This window comes from Lycorma delicatula, chromosome 10 (genome assembly GCF_047948215.1).
Source record: "Lycorma delicatula isolate Av1 chromosome 10, ASM4794821v1, whole genome shotgun sequence".
Lineage (NCBI taxonomy): Eukaryota > Metazoa > Arthropoda > Insecta > Hemiptera > Fulgoridae > Lycorma > Lycorma delicatula.
Window position 1 is genome coordinate 45,985,976 of NC_134464.1, and position 20,296 is coordinate 46,006,271.

At 30.5% G+C, this 20,296-nt stretch overlaps 1 protein-coding gene across 1 annotated transcript in view; it reads left to right on the forward strand.

Moving 5' to 3' along the window:
* Window positions 1-5,824: 5,824 nt before the first annotated feature.
* Window positions 5,825-20,296, forward strand: part of LOC142331374 (inositol-trisphosphate 3-kinase B-like) — a 304,893-nt gene continuing 290,421 nt past the window's right edge. Inside the window, exon 1 of the mRNA XM_075377245.1 lies at window positions 5,825-6,174. Coding sequence (XP_075233360.1) covers window positions 5,929-6,174 — 246 coding nt within the window. The 5' untranslated portion in view covers window positions 5,825-5,928. The remainder of the gene's footprint in view (window positions 6,175-20,296) is intronic.

The window sequence follows — 20,296 nt, forward strand, 5'->3', positions numbered from 1 at the left end:
CTAGGTAGCGTAAAAAAAAAATTGATAATGTACTTGAAAAAATAAAATTTAAAAGAAAATATACTACAGCTGCTTTTAATAGTAAATGTTCTTATGTAAATGAAAATACTGAAGATGAAACAATTTTTTTAATTCCCACCACTTCTTTAAAAAAAAAATAAAAGTAGTCTACAATAAATTATACTAGTTTCATTAAAAAAAAGGAAAAATATGGTATGAAGTGAATGATATGACATCAACAAAAAAAAAAAATTGACCGTGAAATTTAGTTTGTTTGTTCTAGAAAGACAATATATTTTAATAACAAATCCATAAGAAACAATCAGTAATTCGTAAAAAAATAAATAAAAGAATAATCTAAAAAAACGCTGTGATATCCAAAAAAAAAATTGACCGTGAAATTTAGTTTCTTTGTTCTAGAAAGACAATATATTTTAATAACAAATCCATAAGAAACAATCAGTAATTCGTAAAAAAATAAATAAAAGAATAATCTAAAAAAACGCTGTGATATCCAAAAAAAAAATAATCAAATTGTAAACCGTACCGTAAGAATCTCGCTGATATCATTCCGATCGAAAAACAAACATATCTGTAATATAAATAAAAATGTTTTTAACAAAACGATACTGATATAAAAAAAAAGTAAGAAACTACATTTCTATTAGCAAAACCTGTTATTAATTTACAATTTAAAAAAACATACATGTTATATATAATAGGCAATAGATATACAATAATAGATAACAAATGATGTTTAAGCCTTCTATGCAAAAAATAGAAAAATTTGTTATAAAACTCTTACCGACCCGATTTCATTCATATCACATTTACAGAATTAAGTTTTGTAAGAAATTTTTTCTTTTTTTTCTTATTATATGGAACGCTTAAACATTGTTTATTATCTATCTATTGTCTATTACATATTTTTAACATGTATTCTTTTTTTAAAGAAAATTCTAAAATAATAAAATATTTTGATAATAGAAATATAGTGTCTTAGCTTTCTTGATACGGTATCGTTTTATTAAAAACAAGTTTATTTATATTTTTTGTTTTTTTGTGCGGAAGAAATGATATCTGCGAGACTCTTACCGTATGGTTTACAATTTCATTGTAATTTTTTTGGATTTAATTTTACCACTCACCTATGATGTCAGAACATTAGAAGAAGACTACAACAGTATTTTTTATGGTGGAGGTACGATTTTTGAAAAGTTATTTTTTGCAGATATTGTTATTTTTTAATTATTAACAAATGTGCCTAAGAAAAGTTTGACATTAATTAGGCTAAATCTCAAGATATTGAAGGTGACCGTGCTCTACAGCCTCACTTCCTTAACATTTTAAGTTGAAACTGTAATAGCATCAGTGTCTCATATATAAAAGTAATCTGGCCAAGTTTGGTCAAAATCGGTCCAGTAGTTCTGGAGATAAGATGATTTAGAGGCCAACACCGAACATACACGTACATATGATTTTTTGGTTTTTGAGTTGCTTAGGTGTCAAAACGTCAAGATCCGGTAAAAACGGCATATGCCCAAATTGGTCCGATTACAATACTTTCCCTTCTACAGCTATAGCGCTATCTAGACGGGAAAGTAAAACGATGAACTGTGTGATAAACCTCAAGTGTTTATTGAAAAATAAAGTAGGTTATAGGATAAGAGTACAAAATTGATATATGTTTTGCACAACTGTATTCTTTTTCTTAAAATAAAATGATAGTAAAGTAGGCGGATAATATAATGACGTAAACAAAATGATTTTGTACAATAAAACTAGACTTTAACTGTGAAATTATTGAACCGTGAGTTAAGGGGTGTTTTCATTTATTGTTCTGTCAGTTATATTAATTTGAACTTTAACAAAATCTGCCCACCCACTGTTTCGGGCTTCTATTTTAAATGACTCCTCCCACTGATTTTTCTTCGATTATTTTTTTTTACTTTTAATTATAATTGGTGTTTTGCATATTTGACTTAGAATGCTATTATTTTTGCAAATACTTTTTTGAATAATATTACACAGTTTCAAGTTCATTTAAATTTTACAATATATTCTTTTTTTTCAATATAATCTCTTCCCACATATTTCTTAAGATTAGCTTTTTAACTTTTTGTAGAGGTTTATTTTACAATAATAATAATAATATTTTTTTTTTAGAGAATTAATTTTTTTTAGTTATTTATTTGTTTTTTTCACGCATCGCAATCGTTTTGTGGCACTTTATGTAATTTATTATTCATTTCAGAAAGAGTTACATTTTTTGTTATGTTTTACTGTTTAAATCAAGTCTTTCTTACGGCTAGAACGAATGTAAAACACCTGACTACATACGATACGGTAATTTTGATTATGCATAATTACCGATGAATTAATCACCTTTAATGTTGTAGAATTTAATATATATATATATATATATATATATATAGCAATTTATTAAATATACCGGTCATTTTATATGTTTTATATATTATAATAACTCGATTATAAACATTAATTACTGAGTTTATTTAAATAATCAAAACGTTACCGCTGTTAATTAGTCGAGGTTAGCGAGCGTAGATTATGTTGATACGTTTACTGACGAATCGTACGTATATCAACATAACCTTTTTTTTCATGTTTAGCCTCCGGGAATCACCGTCAGGTATTACTTAAAAGGATAAATGAGGATGATATGTATGATTGTAAGTGAAGTGTAGTCTTGTACAGTCTCAGGTCGACCATTTCCGAGATGTGTAGTTAATTGAAACCCAATCACCAAAGAAAACTGGTTGGTATCTACGATCTAGTATTCAAATCCGTGTAAAAGTAACTCTCTTTACTAGGAATTGAACGTTCGAAATCAGCTGATTTGCAATGACGCTTTCATCACTAGACCAACCCGGTGGGTTCATAGGATGTTTTTTTTTTACCTCCGGGTCCGCAGTTAAGCAGTACTGCAGAGGATGAGATGAATGATTTGTACCGTGTTTAAAAAATGCCATACCTGACCGGTATTCGAACCCGGGACCTCCGGGTAACGCCGAGACGCTACCACTCGCGCCACGGAGGCCTGCTCATAGGATGAGTTACATCAACGTAAAATAATCTACGCACGCTTCGTTCCCTAACCTCGTCTAATTAACGTTAAATATACAAATTATTTTTGTTGTTCTCCAACATTGGAGGCGACTAATCAAATTCACCCATAATTTTGCATAATCACTGGATTAATAAAATTTACTGAATATACATGTAAGTTAAGGGTTTTTTGTAATTAGTGATGTCCCTTACAAAAATCCATTTTGTTGAGGAATCTAAAGAAAATAAATTTTATTATTTTTTTAAAGTAAATTCTTTTATTGCTAATTGTAAATTTTTGGGCTAAACATAATTTTATCTGTTCAATAAAACAGTTAATATAATATAAATGCAATAAAATATATTTGGATTCAGCCGTATAATTAAATAGTTTTTTATTACAGCCTACAGCTGAAATTTAGATGAGGCCAAAATAATTTTTATAGTTTTTGAATAAATTACATTAGGTTAATTTGTAATTAATTTAGAAAGATACTGTTATTCGAATATCTATTTCAATTAATCAAAATTTAGAATGGTTTCTGATTTAATTACCTACGATTCCAATTCTATTAGGTAGATTTCATATGAAAGCTAGCTACATATTGTAATGGTTATGATGATTCGACTTCTGGAAAATTTTTCTACATATCTTTGCGTTTCACAACTCCCAGACCCCAAAACTACCGTCAGCTGAAATGTTTATATGTACGTATATATATTTCACTTTCTTGTGGACACGATGTGCTGTACTTTGGGCCAATCACTTTAAAATTGTTCCTTAAAAATAACTCGTCCCAAAATATCAGTCGAGTTCGTCAACGGCCAAAATCGGACCATGAGGGTGGATATGGAGGGGCTTTTTCGAAAAAAAAATATCACTATAACTTTCTTATTAAGTAAAATATCGAATTCGCTTAAAGTTTCTACTATTTTCTGGATAAGGGACTAAAACTTATCTAAGTAAAGTTTTTTGATATCACCAACCTTTAGCCCAGGGGGTTGAAAAATGATGTTTCGAAGACAAAAAAAAATCATATCTCCCTTAATAGGCACAGTATCGAATCGGTTTAAAGCAGTCGTTATTCCTCTAAACATTACCTAAAACTTTTCTATAAAACAATTTTTGATATTACCAACCCTTACGGCAAGGGTTGACCAAATGTTGCTGAAATTGTATGAAGATCGGGCTTGTCGTATGCTAAACACGTGAAACTTTTTTTCACATGCAACCAATGAGTAAATTTGAAGTTTTTGTTAACTTTAAGGAAATCTTTTTTAACCCCTACTTAGCACCGGTGAAGTCTACCTCCGTCTTCCGGCGTGCCAAAAGGAATTTTTTTTTAATCTGAGTATTTGTATGATTACTCAGATCAAACGAGTATTTTTTGGTCATTAAATACTCAATATTATTGCACATTCTGTACCTAATATCAGAGGAAGGTATAGCATACCGAAACAGCTGTCATTTTTTAAATAAATTTTGTGAAAAATCCAAAAACAACTTTTTTTTGATAAATTTTCATCAAATAAAGATATCGTTTAATTTACTTGTAGATATTAAAATATTCAAGAGATAGAAGAATTATTTTTTTATGTTCTCAATTAAATCTGTATTATCTAATGAAAAATAAACTTCTTGAAGTATATATTTAAGAAAAACAAAACAATTGAACAGTTATGAGATGAAAGTGTATTTATGCCAAGCGTACAAATATTTTTCTGACACAAGAAGTGCATCGTAATCATTCATGTAATTACTGTAATAGGTAATATAATCGGAATAGAAAAGCCGATAAAAATTAGACCAATGAACAAGACTTGTCCTCTTCCGTATCTAAGATTACAGTTATCGGCCTAATAGGTAATAGGTAATAATCGGTAGTGTCTCGGCCTTTCATCCGAAGGTCCCGGATTCAAATCCCAGTCATGCATGGCATTTTCACACGCTACGTGTCATTCATCTCATCCTCTGAAGCAATTCATAACGGTGGTTCTGAAGAATTAAAAAAAAAAATTAATAACTATTTTTCCTGGTATATTTTTCCTTTTGATAACTACTTCTGAAAAATCATTAAATTTTAATTTGCGTCATGCGGTAATAGTAATTTCAAAAAAAAAATTAAATCATTGTGGGTAATAATTATGGTGTAAGGTATTATTTAAATATTTTGAAAAAAAAATTGCTTATTAAACGGTGGATTTACGTAACGATTACACACATGTTTTTTTTTAAATTTATTATCTAAGGTTATATTTTTATGCAAAGTGATTGTACCATTGTTTTATTATGTAATTTTTTTCCAGAAGGTGAAAAAAACTGTTATAAACTATGTTTACAAATAATAAATGATTTTTTCCCCGTATAAATAAAGGAATTTTTCATTTGAAATGTGAGTTAATTAATATTAAAATAAAAAATTATTTTTATGATTGTATTTTAATTCGAATGTTGCAGTAAACGTCTGACGTTATTTAAAAATGTCATTATTATAACAATTTATAAAGATGAACATAAATAATTTTAATTAATATTAATAAAAGATGAAATGAAATGAATGTTTTCTTATGAATAGTGAATATTAAACAGTGGAGGTTTAATTGCGTATGAGTGAAGTCACCGACAAAATGACGTCAAATATTCGAAGCGATACACCACCGCCTGGCGGTACGACTACAACCGCGCAGGCGCATAATTCAAATTCATCACCTACATGCGATTCGACACAAATACATACGACAGTCGTATCATCGACGCCTATTGTTTCGTCGGCGTCGACAACGTTAACATGTTGTCATCTGAATTCATCCGTGCTATCGACTTGTTCCGCTTCAACACCACCGAGATCTCGTTCGTTAATGGAATCATTATTAATAGCAAAAATGGAAAGAGCTTCTGGTTCACCATCTCTTGTAAACGGTGGATTATCAAGCGGTTACCCATCGCCTCTCCTTCGTATGGATTCGACTGATTCCGCATCGTCTTTCGCTAGTGCGTCTTCTTTTGCTTCAACATCTTCATTAAGTAGTGATGTTTGTCGGTGTGATGATTGTTTACTTGGTATTGCTGATTTATACATCACCAATGAGGGCAGAAAGAAAAAGGTAAGTTATTTTTTTTTATTTTAATTTAATAAAATTCCTTGATTTTTGTTTTTTAATTCGGTTCCATATTTTTTTTTTATTAATTTCAAAAAGCAAAAATTGATTTTTTTGGTTTGCTTTTTGAAGAGCTTTTTGAAGAACTACAGGCTGCAATATTAATAAAAAATAATAATACATGAACGTAACGGTACTGCTCGGAATATGCAATACATATCATTCCAACTTTTACGACCTTGAAATTGTTTCTCTTACGTCTTCAATTTTGTATATTTTTTACTTAATTATAAATTTATTACAACTAAGCTATTTCTCCTGAAAAAAAAAAAATAGTTTTTTTATCTCACCGATCTCCGTGCGAAATAATAGCGTCTTGTCCTTTCATCCTGAGGTCCTGGGTTCAAATCCTGGTCATACATGACATTATTCACACGTTAAAAAATTCATTTATTTTTCATCTAGTAAACTGTAAGAGGGGCGTAAGCCTGTTATCATGTAAATAAATATAAGCTGTTGGTGACAGATACTTGTATCTGTTTTAAAAAATTTGAAATAAATGAAATTTGTACCTATCAACTGTTAATTGTCGTTTAAATACTGTTATCTTTCAATTTAAATATAATATTACAATTGTTTTATGAAAAGAATAACAACAATAGAGACTTTTTTTTCTAATCATAACAATATAATTTTTATCACGTCATTGAAAATTTATAGAAGTACGTCCGATAAAATTAAATTAATATTTTTATTATTTTTTTTTATATTTATCTTAAAATAAATTGTAAAATTAACATTTATTATTCTTCCAAAGTAAACTTTATTTTATTTTAAAAATGAATTTAAAATTTTTCAAAATGAGTTTGCTTGTTGCACACGCTGGTGCGGGCTTTATTTTATCGTTAAATCACGGTCATAAGGAAATACTGAATTTATTTTTTAAGATTATATTTTTAAAAGAAGGTCTTGAATTTATTCGTATAATTATTTTAATGAAAAATTATCCTTAGTAATATCAAATTCATCTATTCTATTTTATTTTGTTTTTACTTCCTTATACGAAGTAAAGAAAGTATTGTGATCGCGAAAAATTTCGGTTTCCAGATTTAAACGGAAATGTCCACTTTTACCATCCCTGAATCCATTTTGACTAGTTTCGGCGTGACGTCTGTATCTCGCATAACTCATAAAAGATTAGTCGTAGATTATTGAAATTTTGGATTTAAGACTGTTGTAACATATAGTTGTTCACCTTTTGATTGCAATCGACTGAACCAAAAAAAACTCAAAACCCAAAAAAACTTTTTGGGTTAAATTTATGACTTTTTTTTAACTGCAGTAGTAAACCCTCGCGAATGTTTTTCAACGATATATCATAAGTGGTTCTTATTTTCATTGGTTCCAGAGTTATAGCTAAATAAAATTTTAATTAATGAAATATTTGGATCTTACAAGGGTAAAGCACGTTGGTTCGAATCCGACTTAATTCCCTTTTTTTAAGTTTTTTTTTTTAAATTTAACATACTGATTAATTAATAATTATTAACCTCTGATTGTAGAAAAAATTTACAATAAATAATAATTCAACAATAACAATATAAAAAAAATATGAAAAAATGTTATTTATAAAATAAAATTTTATTTACTTTTTATTTAAAAAAAATTTGTATATATAATAGGCATACAAGTAAGTCATGTGGTGTCCACATCAGTTTTGGTGAAACAACTGATTATTCAGATTTTTTTTTCATTTTGTTGATGATTACATGATAATAATTTTAAAAACATAGTATTAGATACATATAAGACTTACGTTTATTTAAAGAGTGATAAAGGGTCTTTTACTCAATCCTAATATTTCAGGTAAAATTGTTGAATTAATAATTGTGTAAATATTTGATGTTGATAAAAACTAATATTTTAGCAATTGTGCAACTGTCCACTTTATTACAGAATTGGAGAATCGTATCTTACTTTCAAATGAAATAATTTAAATAAAGTGCAGCAAAAATGTGTGTATGTAATTTAATAGGCGTACAAGGAAGTCATATGGTGTCCACATCATATTTTTTTTAGAATAAATTCTTTTTATGATGCCAAAGCCCTTTTGCCAGATAATGTAAGGGAAAAGTTTTGTATAAAAAAAATAACGTAAACGACATTAAAAGTTTTTGTCAAAAAGAACATTAAAACTTTAAAAAAAATGCTATGATTGCTTAGACTGTATTGTTAGAGCTTAGTATAAACCTAATATTATTTTCATATCCACTTTTTTTCACAATATTTCTTGAAAAAAAATTAGTTAGGAAATTTTTGATGCAAAAAAATAAATTTTACCACATTCCCGACAACGTTATCTTACAAGTTCAGTAGTAGTTTCGTAATGTCTCTCTAAGTCGTCTCTCTACATTCCAGTTCTTATTCCTGTCAGAAGCAGGTATCTCAGCTTTTGTAATTCTTACTAACGACAGTTTTCATCATGTACCTAAATATTCTTTCTAAAATTTAAAAAATGGTAATATCGACTTTTCAATCTACTTAAAAAATAATAATTAAACTAAAAATAAAATTAAAATTGACTCCTAAAATTACTGAAAAGTAAAATAATTCGAATTTCGAGTTTTGGTCTTTGCTACACATTTTTTTTTTTTTTTTTTTTTTTGTCTTCAGTCATTTGAGTGGTTTGATGCAGCTCTCCAAGATTCCCTATCTAGTGCTAGTCGTTTCATTTCAGTATACCCTCTACGTCCTACATCCCCAACAATTTGTTTTACATACTCCAAACGTGGCCTGCCTACACAATTTTTCCCTTCTACCTGTCCTTCCAATATTAAAGCGACTATTCCAGGATGCCTTAGTATGTGGCCTATAAGTCTGTCTCTTCTTTTAACTATATTTTTCCAAATGCTTCTTTCTTCGTCTATTTGCCGCAATACCTCTTCATTTGTCACTTTATCCACCCATCTGATTTTTAACATTCTCCTATAGCACCACATTTCAAAAGCTTCTAATCTTTTCTTCTCAGATACTCCGATTGTCCAAGTTTCACTTCCATATAAAGCGACACTCCAAACATACACTTTCAAAAATCTTTTCCTGACATTTAAATTAATTTTTGATGTAAACAAATTATATTTCTTACTGAAGGCTCGTTTAGCTTGTGCTATTCGGCATTTTATATCGCTCCTGCTTCGTCCATCTTTAGTAATTACAAACACTTAATGCTACACATTAAGTGTTTGTAATTTGTTAGTAGTTTTTAATTTTGTATTGATTTTGAAAGATAGATATTTAAATAATTCATCAATTTGAAAAACAGTTTTATTATTTATTTTTTTTTTAGAATTTTTTATGAAATTTTTATTTATTTATAGAATACTTTTCTTAGAATAACGCATTATAAGAATAATCCAATATTTTTTTACGGTGTATACATGAAAATAATTTTTTTAATTTTAAAAATGTTATCTTCTTTCACCATAACATGTTTGGCTTTTTTAAGTAGTAATCTACCTTAAGGCTGAAAAATATTTCAAACTTTTGATCACATTTATCTAACTTTAATTTAATTTTCTTTTGCGTTTTTTTTTGTAACAATTACCTATTTTCACTTCCTCATTGGTGATGGTGTGCAGATACAATCATTAATTTTTTGATGACTATTGTGCCCTAAGTAATTTATATTCAAGCAAATACATTTTTAACAATTTGAACTTCTGATCGTAGAAAACTGAATTTTCCTAGTTTGCCTCAATTAAGAAAAAATACTTTGATACCTGTTATTTTTTAATAACGTGATTCTGGAGTTACAGGAAACAATTATATCTACACAATATATCTATCACCAAACACAGTAAATACCTAATACGCCATAAATAATTGACATGTATATATAATCATATTTTATCATCGAACGAACATTTCATTATTAAATTCAATATTTATGTGTATGGACACTTTTTGTCTCGGATTTTGTTTTGATTTCGGATTCGGATTAAGCATCGTTAAAAGATTACAAAAATACACGAATGGCCGCGGACGACTGTAGGGTTCACCTCAAAATGGCCGCCAAAATTATAATTATGTAATAATCATTACACAATAACGATGTAAGCTATGAAATTGATTCTGGTATACTAATGGAAGGTTTACTAAAATGTATAAAATATATAAATATATATTTTTTAAATCAAATATAGGACTCAAAAATGGCGGAAAACTAAGTTTTTAATAAGTTAAAAAAATATATATACCATAATTTTTTTTTAAAATTAAAAACCAGAAAAATGTGTAATTTTTTAATTGTAAAAGATACTGAAAAGGAACCTACGTCATATAACTATACATTATGATTACCATAATACGCGGGTGCTAATTTGATGGATCACTAAATAATGGTCACGTGACCTAAGGGAACTCTTTCTTTTTTTCCTGTTTAGCCTCCGGTAACTACCGTTTAGATAATTCTTCAGAGGATGAATGAGGATGATATGTATGAGTTTAAATGAAGTGTAGTCTTGTACATTATCAGTTCGACCATTCCTGAGATGTGTGGTTAATTGAAACCCAACCACCAAAGAACACCGGTATCCACGATCTAGTATTCAAATCCGAACTCAAGGGAACTGTAAAACATAAAGATTCATACGAGAGGTTAAGTAAAAACAGTTTCATTGTAAAAACATTTATTCTGAAAACTTTATAAATATTTTTATTTCTCTTCAACTGCATACCTTTTACTACTTCTCTATATAATCGCCACATGAATTAAGATATTTATCGCAGCGATACACTAGTTTCAATATACTCTCGTCCTATTCTTCGCCGCCAGTCCATTTACCTACTGATTAACAGAATTTTTAAGTTGATCGACACCTGCGAATTGCTTATCACTCAAAAATTATTTCAATTTCTCTATCAAATTGTAATCGAAAGAAGCTAAGTCTGGACTATATTATGGGTGATCGTAGATATCACCGTCAAAATGTTCTCACTACAAGTGTCGAACCCACAAAATATGGATGTGCATTATCGTGCAGCAGGACGACGTAATCGGCCAGCCACCTACGTCGCTAACTTTTATGGAGTTTCGCAGTAGGTTTCTGCATTTATAGTCGTCCCACGTGCCATGAAATCAATCAGCAGTATGCCAAACCGATCCTAAAAGATTGTGGTCATTAGTTTGCATCCAAAAACGCTGTAGCTTAACTATTGGCGATTTGGTTGGGGATTCAGGATGACGCCATTCACTTCTCTGCAGTTTTCTCTCTGACGTGTAATACAAAATCCATTTTTCATCGCCGGTAACAATTGAATTAAGGAACTCATCACCTTTTTATTTGTAGCGCATCAAAAATTTCAAAGCAGATTCCATTCGGGTTTTTTGTGACTTTCTATTAAGACGTGCGGCATCCAACGTGCACAAAGCTTTCTGAAGTTTAAATGGTCATGAACAATGTGACCAATAACAGCTCTTGAAACATCAGGAAAAATAAGGGCCAGGTCGGAAATCGTTGAGCGATGATCTTTTCTGATTTAATCATCGACGGGTTTCAACAAGTCCTCGGTGATTATCGAAGGCCTTCCGGAACGTTCTTCATCGTGGACATTAATTCTGCTATTTCAAAAGCTTTCACATCATTTTCGGACGTTTCTTTCATCGATTTTATTATCATCATACACAGCAATCAACTGCTTATGAATTTCAGCCGGCTTAACGTTTTGATGGTTTATAAAACGTATGACGTATTTCGGCGGCAACATCGATTTTCCTATTCATTTTATAACGTAATAATTCTCACGTAATCAAATATACTACAACGGGACAACTTGCAGACAACAGTGCAGTGTGTTCATTACTAGCGTGGCCATGAACGACACAGGTTCGCCGACCTTAAGGAGAGAAATTCCTCAGTGGTTTTTACTTTAGAGATATCCCTGTACATATAAAATCTACAAATAGTAATTTCATTAAAGCAAACAATAATACTTAAAAACATTATACAAATATAATATGTTACAATTTTAGTTTAGTAGAAGTTCGAGATAATATATTTGTTAGAAATGAATTAATAATTGAGAGAACAGTATTAAGAATATTCGTTCGCGAAAGTTTTACTAGACTTTTAATTGATAACTGCTTTTTAACTTAAATTTTATAAGTATGTTAAGTTTGTTGATATAAGTTTTTCGTTGTAACTTATTCTCTTTTTGGTTTAATCATTTGTATGTACTATCATTTATATTTTTTATTTGTATATTAATAATATAAACTCGTGATACAAATGTTTATGTCTTACACGATCGATCTTTCACACACAAACATTCTTAATAATAACAGGTGACAAGTTTACTTTTGTATTCATATCTATGGAATATTTTTTCTCTACCACTATTTAAAACAAACATATGCGCACCCACATTTACACGCGTGTGCGAGTGAAAGATATGACAATACATTGAATATGTTACAATTATACGGTATTATTATTACAATTAGTCGACATAGAATATATGACAAGTGCTTAAGAACCTGGTGGAATTAAAAGAAATATGCTTCCGCTATAAGTCATGTTGTGTACTTACAAATTCCGTAAAAGTGAGATGGTATTGTTTTTTTTCTAATGAATCACTTTATTACTATGGATTAGAATTTACAATGACGAACACCTTTTTTTTTTACATTAAAAACAAAACGTATTTCCTAAGTAGGCTTACGTTTATTTCCATGTATATTTATTTTTTGCTCATTTACGATTTTTTGCTCATTTATTTTTTAGCTTATTTATGAATCAAGATTTTTCTTTGTTTTTCCCGAGAAATTATGTTTGCTTTAAATAGATAATAATTTCCGGAAAATTATTTTTAGCTTAATATTATAAAAACACTAGCCAGTCAGAGCTTCACTCACCCTTCCCGTCTACTCAGGACAGTCGCTGGCTCGACCCCTGCTTATTTCGATATCCTCAAGGATGCGAAAATAATATAGATAAATAACAGTTAAAGCCTGAAAAGCTCTCTTTCCTTCGTTTCGCTCGTTTTTGAGGTTGAAACACTGATACGCTCCTTCTGTAGTCAAAAAAATACCTTTTGGTACTCCTTTCCATTACTGCAGAATACCTTATATCGTGGTAAAAATTCAAGGTAGAAAGTTGAAAATCTGATATGTTATAAAAGGCATAGTCTTTTATTTTTACTTCGAAAAAAGAAACTAAAAACGATATTAGGTCGTCGTCAAAGAGGAAAAATTCACAACTTCACTCCAGAAGCCTAGGCTCTCGATATATGATTTAAAATCTTTCCCGGAATTACACGAATGTATCCTGAAAATTTGAAAGCAATCTACCGGTTGGTTCTCGCATGACGCTGTTGAAAACGTACAGAACTGCCACAAACTTTCGAATTTATATATTAAATTATACCAAGTTTATTTAATATTATAACTCATACTTCGAAAGATGAGTAATTTTGGATTTACATCTGTTGTTAACGCGAATTTACAAAATACGAAATTTGTTATTTTAAGTAGAATTTATTCGAATTTAGTTCATTTTTTATAATGAGATTAGTTTTCATACATCAGTTAGACGTAACTTTCTTTTATTTATTTATAGTTAAAGATTTCTAAAGATATATTATCAAATAGTTTTTGAATATTTAAAAATCATCATCAGTTTTCTAGTTTCGGAACGGAACGAAAAGATAACGGGAGGATTTGTATCTCTCTACTAATCGAAAAACTAGGACAAAACTCCCTTGCTGCTGTGTCTTTCTTTTATCGGGCGGGTAATTATTTATTCTCCCTCTACGAATCATGAGACCTTGCCGTTGGTGAGGGGGCTTGAGCGCTCAGTGATAACAGAGTAGCTGGAACGAAGGTGCAACCATATCGGAAAGGTATCGGTTGAGAGCCAGACTAAGGAATGATTCCTGAAAGAGGGCAGCAGCTCTTTCACTAGTTGTTAAGGGCGTAGGTCAGGACGACTTAAACGGCCATATCAACATCACTCAGTCCTCTGAATACTGCGCAGCTGAAAGCAATGGAAAACAGCTTTTTTTTCCAAGAAAATGTAGCTCTCTACATTTTCATATAGCAATAATAGGGGCACCTTCCTTGGTAAAATATTCCAGAGGTAAACTAGTCCCCCGTTCGGATCTCCGGGTGTAGACTCCTAAGGAATGGATCACCAAAAAATTAAAAAATAACATTCTACGAGTCGGAGCGTGGAATATTAGAAGTCACTTCAGCACGTCCCCCTGAAGTCCTTTCGTTGCTAGAGCCATTCGGCTTAACAGGAATGAGCCTTCCTAGGACCCTAGTGTTTGGAGAATGCAATGCCTTCCCTTTCTGAAGGGACTAGCATGTACTAGCTGGGACATAATTTTAAGAATTAGGAAAGGATGATGGGTGGTTGGTAGTTTCTCCACTCGGGCTGTGTTCATCATTGTATCTTAGCTGGATTCGGTCGAGTCGGGTAGGGTAGGATGCCAGTCCGTGATAGCGGGCCGATCTTCATTTTTCTTTTTTATTTCTTTCTTCTTTAGCCTGCTTTTTTGTATAAACGGCAGTAAATAATTTAAAAATCGTAAACCTTGAATTGTCCCGTGGCCCTGAAACGGAGGAAAGTGGAACCATCTTCTCTCTTCCGTCGGGCGACTTCTGAGCTTTTCTTCCTCGTTTATCACTGTCCGTCTGCAATCTTCTTAGCATTCTTGAGGTGGAAAAGGATTAGTAATTAAAGAACCTACTTACCAACAATTATTTTATATATACATTCTAGCACTTTCAGAATAAAATTCCATCATCAGGAACTTAAATATTTTATGTTATAATCTTAATAAAAGTAAACTTCTTCGTATGTAAATTTGTTTATGTAACGTAATATAACAGTGGTCGTCATATGTTTAAAATTATGTCGACTTAACCTCTTGTCATTATGAATGTCTCCACCGTTATCGGTGGACCATTGTTATTTTACTACGTTACTTAAATTTACCTGACGAAGAAGTAAGGTTTTTAAGTTCCTGATGATGGAATTTTATTCTGAAAGTGCCTGAACTTATATATAAAAGAATTGTTGGTAAATGGATTCTTTAATTATTAATTATATAATCATACCAACGGGCCATGTTTGATAAAATTAGTGGAAAAGGATGTTTGGATCTTACAATTGAATTAGGAAACAAATTTGCGTTCGCGAATGGAGACGGCGATCGCCGTTTTTATGCTCATTCCATGTAGTAAGAAGCTTGTGGAATCAATATTTTGTAAAAAAAAAGTTTCAAAATCATATAGATACATACGCATCTAGGAAGGTTTTGGTGGTACCGCGATGACGAAAAAAGATATCCTTCTAGGCCGCGTCGTTGTCATTGGTCCGCATCATCTGCAAAAGATCCAACAGAAACCAAGAAGCATGTTCTAATACTACAGAGGGAAATAAAAGTATCATCCCATAAAGTACCGGTACGTCGAAAAAGCGCCACCGAACTTGTACGGAACATTTTTAAAGTCATGAATGTAAAGTTTTAACGGGCTTTTCTAATTTTATAGATTAAAGAGTAAAAGCTGTTTAACAAAAACTATAAATATTTTTTTTTTTTCCGATACCAAGATACTATTCAAAATATCTCAAATATTGTCATCTTTTTAAATGTTTAAAACGTATTAAGTAAACGAGTTTCCATAATTTTACGCGGAATATTATAAAAATATTATATTAATTTTAGAAGAGATAATGGTATATAGAACCTACGAAGAGGATAAATTACTGTCTGATTGTAAGTTTTAATGTTTGCATACTCAGAAAAATATATTAATTTCTTTTAAGGCTTTTAAGAAATTCAACAAAATTATTTTAATTGAATTTAATCACAATATTTTAATTATTGTAATATAAATATTTTTTCGACTTGATATTCAAAACAGATGGTTTTTTCATACTGCTGAAATAACTTCACTAAGCTTTAATTGGATTACACTTTGATATGAAATATTTTAAATTAATTTTATTGTCCGATTGTGTTTCGAAACCGGAATGCAAAACTCATTCTTCATTCTTCCCTGTTTATTTTAGTCAATTACAGAATAGCCTTCATACTAAAATTCCTTCCAAAATTCTTTTATACCACTTGCAATAGCATTTAAACTATCTCGTTAAGGTTTTAAGAACGAAACTGAAATGACAACGTTTTAAAACAGCTGTAACTTGTAAACGTTTCTACAATTTTTTTCATATTAAAGAATCCTTTGTATTAAATTCTAAAACTTTGTTGGCAGGCTCAAAATATATTTTATTTGAAAAGTAAATGTTTAGTTAAAATTTCAACTGATATTTCAAAAGTGAATTAAAAAATCATTGGTTCATTTTCCCTTCATTAAAAAATCTGAAAGTTATAAAGGAATTGTAATTCGTAATTAAAAAGGAATTGTATGTTAATTGTAATTAATTTAGAAAATAAAACAGTTAAAAAAAATCACCTATCAAATTTTTGGAATATGTTGTGATGAGTTTTAAAAACCAGTTTTATCTGTCAACTGTATACAGTCTGATATGTCGTAAAAGTGTTGTTAGTTACTTAACTAGGTATGAATTTTATTCTTACCGGTTTACTTGAACAATTGATTTCAATTAACAACGCTGACTCAGGAATGATAAATATTGAACTGGACCAAATCAGTTACCGTTAAGCAAATTTTTATAATTATTTAAAAGTAAATAATGATAACGGTAATAATATTTTTAAGACACCGTATAATTGTTTTAATTTTTAAAGGATATTCGTTATGTTTACATTTTTTAGTACCACTCGTTTTGGGTAGAAAATATTTCGGTTTATTCAGAAGCACATTCTGAATACCTTGATATGTTTTTTTTTTAAATTCTAACGTTTCATGACCAAGGAACCCAACAAAAGGGGGTAATGTTCTTAGATGTATACGCGTACATGCTTATCATACCATTTTTAAAAAAAATACATTTTGATCATAAGTTCTCCTCTTTCCCCCAAAAATAGAAAAAAGCTCTTTTCATTATTGCATATCTTTTAACTGAAATTTTTTGTCTTCCTAAGCATAGTAGTAGTGCAAGTGGTAAAAAAAAAAAATACTTTTAGAGCAATATTGGGGGTGGGAGAGCCGTTTAAAATCTTAAAATATCAATTTTTTCCCCTCTTTTACGTCCGGGAATCATCGACAGGTATTATTACTTCAGAGGTTGATATGTATAAGTGTAACTGACGTGTATTCTTGTACAGTTACAGGTTGACCATTATCAATGTTAAAATTTTTTAAACATTTTTTCGTGTATTATTTTTTTACTATATATTTTTATACCATACTAACCTATTGTACCTTTTCCGATGAGTTTGAAGCTTAATAACTCGCTTCCTTTTATCGGGAGGAAAAATTTTTTTTTTTACTTGACTCACAAATCATATTTTTCTTAAACTTTGCAATATGTTTTCATTGATGAATTTTTCTGTTAGAAAAAAAATTAAACAAAAGTAATAGTTTGGTAGTTTTTCTTTTTCCTTTTTCCTGTTTAGCCTCTGCTAATTACCGTTCAGATAATGCTTCAGAGGATGAATGAGGATGAGTGTAAATGAAATGAAGTCTTGTACAATCTCAGTTCGACCATTCCTGAGATGTGTGGTTAATTGAAACCCAACCCCACCAAAGAATACTGGTAGCCACAATCTAGTATTCAAATCCGTAAAATAACTGACTTTACTAGGACTTGAACGCTGGAACGCTCGACTTCAAAATCAGCTGATTTAGGAAGACATGTTTACCATTAGACCAACCCGGCGGGTTTTAGTTAGTATTTAACCACAGTTAAACTCACCTGCAAGTTAAATGTCCAAAAATAACTTCATTATACCTAATTATATAGCTAGCTAGTGTTTTAATTCTATCCAACATATTTGAGAGTTTTTGGTCAACAATTATCGATGATTTATTAGATAATAAACAAGTGAATAAAATTAAAAGGTTTAAAAAACTCACTGTGAAATTAAATTGAGTAATTAATTATTAAAATATGAATTAGAAAGTCTTTTTTCCTTTCTGTTTAACCTCCGGAACCACCATAAGGTGGTACATATCATCCTTCAGAGGATGATATGTATTAATGTAGATGATGTAGATGTAGATGTACTCTTGCAGAGTCCCAGGTCGATCGTTCCTGAGATGTGTGGTTAATTGTAACCCAACCACCAAAGAACAGCGGTACCCACAATCTAATATTCAAATCTGTTTTAAATTAACTAACTAGTTTTACTAGGATTTGAACCTTAGAACTCCCGAATTCGAAATTAGCTGATTTCCGATGACGAGTTCACCAGTAGACCAACCCGATAGGTTAATTAGAAAGACTTAGAAACATTCAAAAGCCGTTTTGAATAAACATATCTACTGCAGCGCCCTCCGGTGGCTTATAACCGTAAAACATGTCTCAGGACCTGCTCTGAGGTGATAACAATGTAATGCAAAAGACCGCAACAAAATCGGCCCAGCCGTTTTAGAGAAACACATCTACTGCAGCGCCTCCTGGTGACCTATAACCGTAAAACATGTCTAAGAACCTACTCTGAAGTGATACCTATGTAATACAAAAAATCGCATCGAAATCGGTCTAGTAGTTTTTGAGAAAAATGGTAACAAAACGCGCGGGTGCAACATTTTACCCCAAACGTATATACTGTCTCGTGGTTAAAAAATAAAAATACTCGTGCGTAAAAAATAAAGGTTCCAATTGGGAATATTTATTTATAAAAATGTAAACAATTTTTAATTACGTTTTAATAAATTTAACTAGAAAATCATGTAAAATAATGAATAATTCATTAGTATGTTGCGTGTAATTTTTTTTTACATAAAATTATTATTAAATATTTTGAGCCAATGAGATGATTTACAGTATCTCTAAAGAATATGATTAACTAAACTAGTCCTTTACTAATGAATAACAGCTGCGATGTAGTTTATGTTACTACGCAATCATAACAGTAGTTTTTCTCCTTCAGTAGTTATTTATTAACTTTTTATAACCTTACTTCACTCCTGCTGTAATAATGATTCTTTTTTACGTTCTGTTAGTCATATTTAAAAAAAAAAAAATTACCTGTTTTTTTTTAATTTTAATTTTTTTAAGTAAACATTTTTAAATATGAAAGATCTTCAGTTGAAATATTGAATAATAATTATAAAACCGTTAGTCCAAAGGAGACCAAATTTTACAAAGAATAATTAGTAAAGATTTTTATAGTTGAGTATACTCGCGTTAGAATCCCGGTCACGCATGGCATTTTTTCATATCCTATCAATTTCCACCGGGCTAATGACTTTAGATGTAGATGCCCGCTCTTTTATAGAATAAAGAACTTATTTTATGTACATTCAATCTTCAGATGAAAAATTTCTGTAATTAAATAAAATGAAATTGTATAAGTCAACTCAAAATTATTGGAATATTGGAAACTGATATAAGAATCCTTGACTTATTACTATTGATACGATTCGAGTTATTTGGCATAAAACTAAATGGAAAAAACGTTAATTTTTAATTTATGGTGATAGATTAAAATACTTGTATATATATATTTATTTTCTCCAACCAGTTTTCCAGCTACTGTCTGGTTTGGGTTTGTGTATAGGCAAATGCAATTACCACTACTGGCTTGCCAGGCCTGACGTAGCTGCAGGGTAGGTATGTGAAAATATACCGGTAAACATGTAGTCTGGAACAGACGCAGGTCGAACACTCCTGAGACGTGTAGTCAATAGAAAGCCTACAACCAAAGAACACCGGTATCCACGGACTATCATTCAAATCCACATAAAAACAAAACTGCCTTTAGAACTTGAACCTTAGAATTCTCGTCTTTGAAAATCAGTTGATTTTGCGATATCTCTTTTTACACGACTGTCCAAAAAGGAGTGTAATGTATTTGAGGTATATATATATATATATATATATATATATGTGTGTGTGTGTGTGTGTGTGTGTGTGTGTGTGTGTGTGTGTGTGTGTGTGTGTGCGTGTGTGTGTGTGTGTGTGTGTTGCACCGTAACAGATCAACGACTCAGCCGATTTAGATGTATGACCCCGCGTTGGAATCCTTA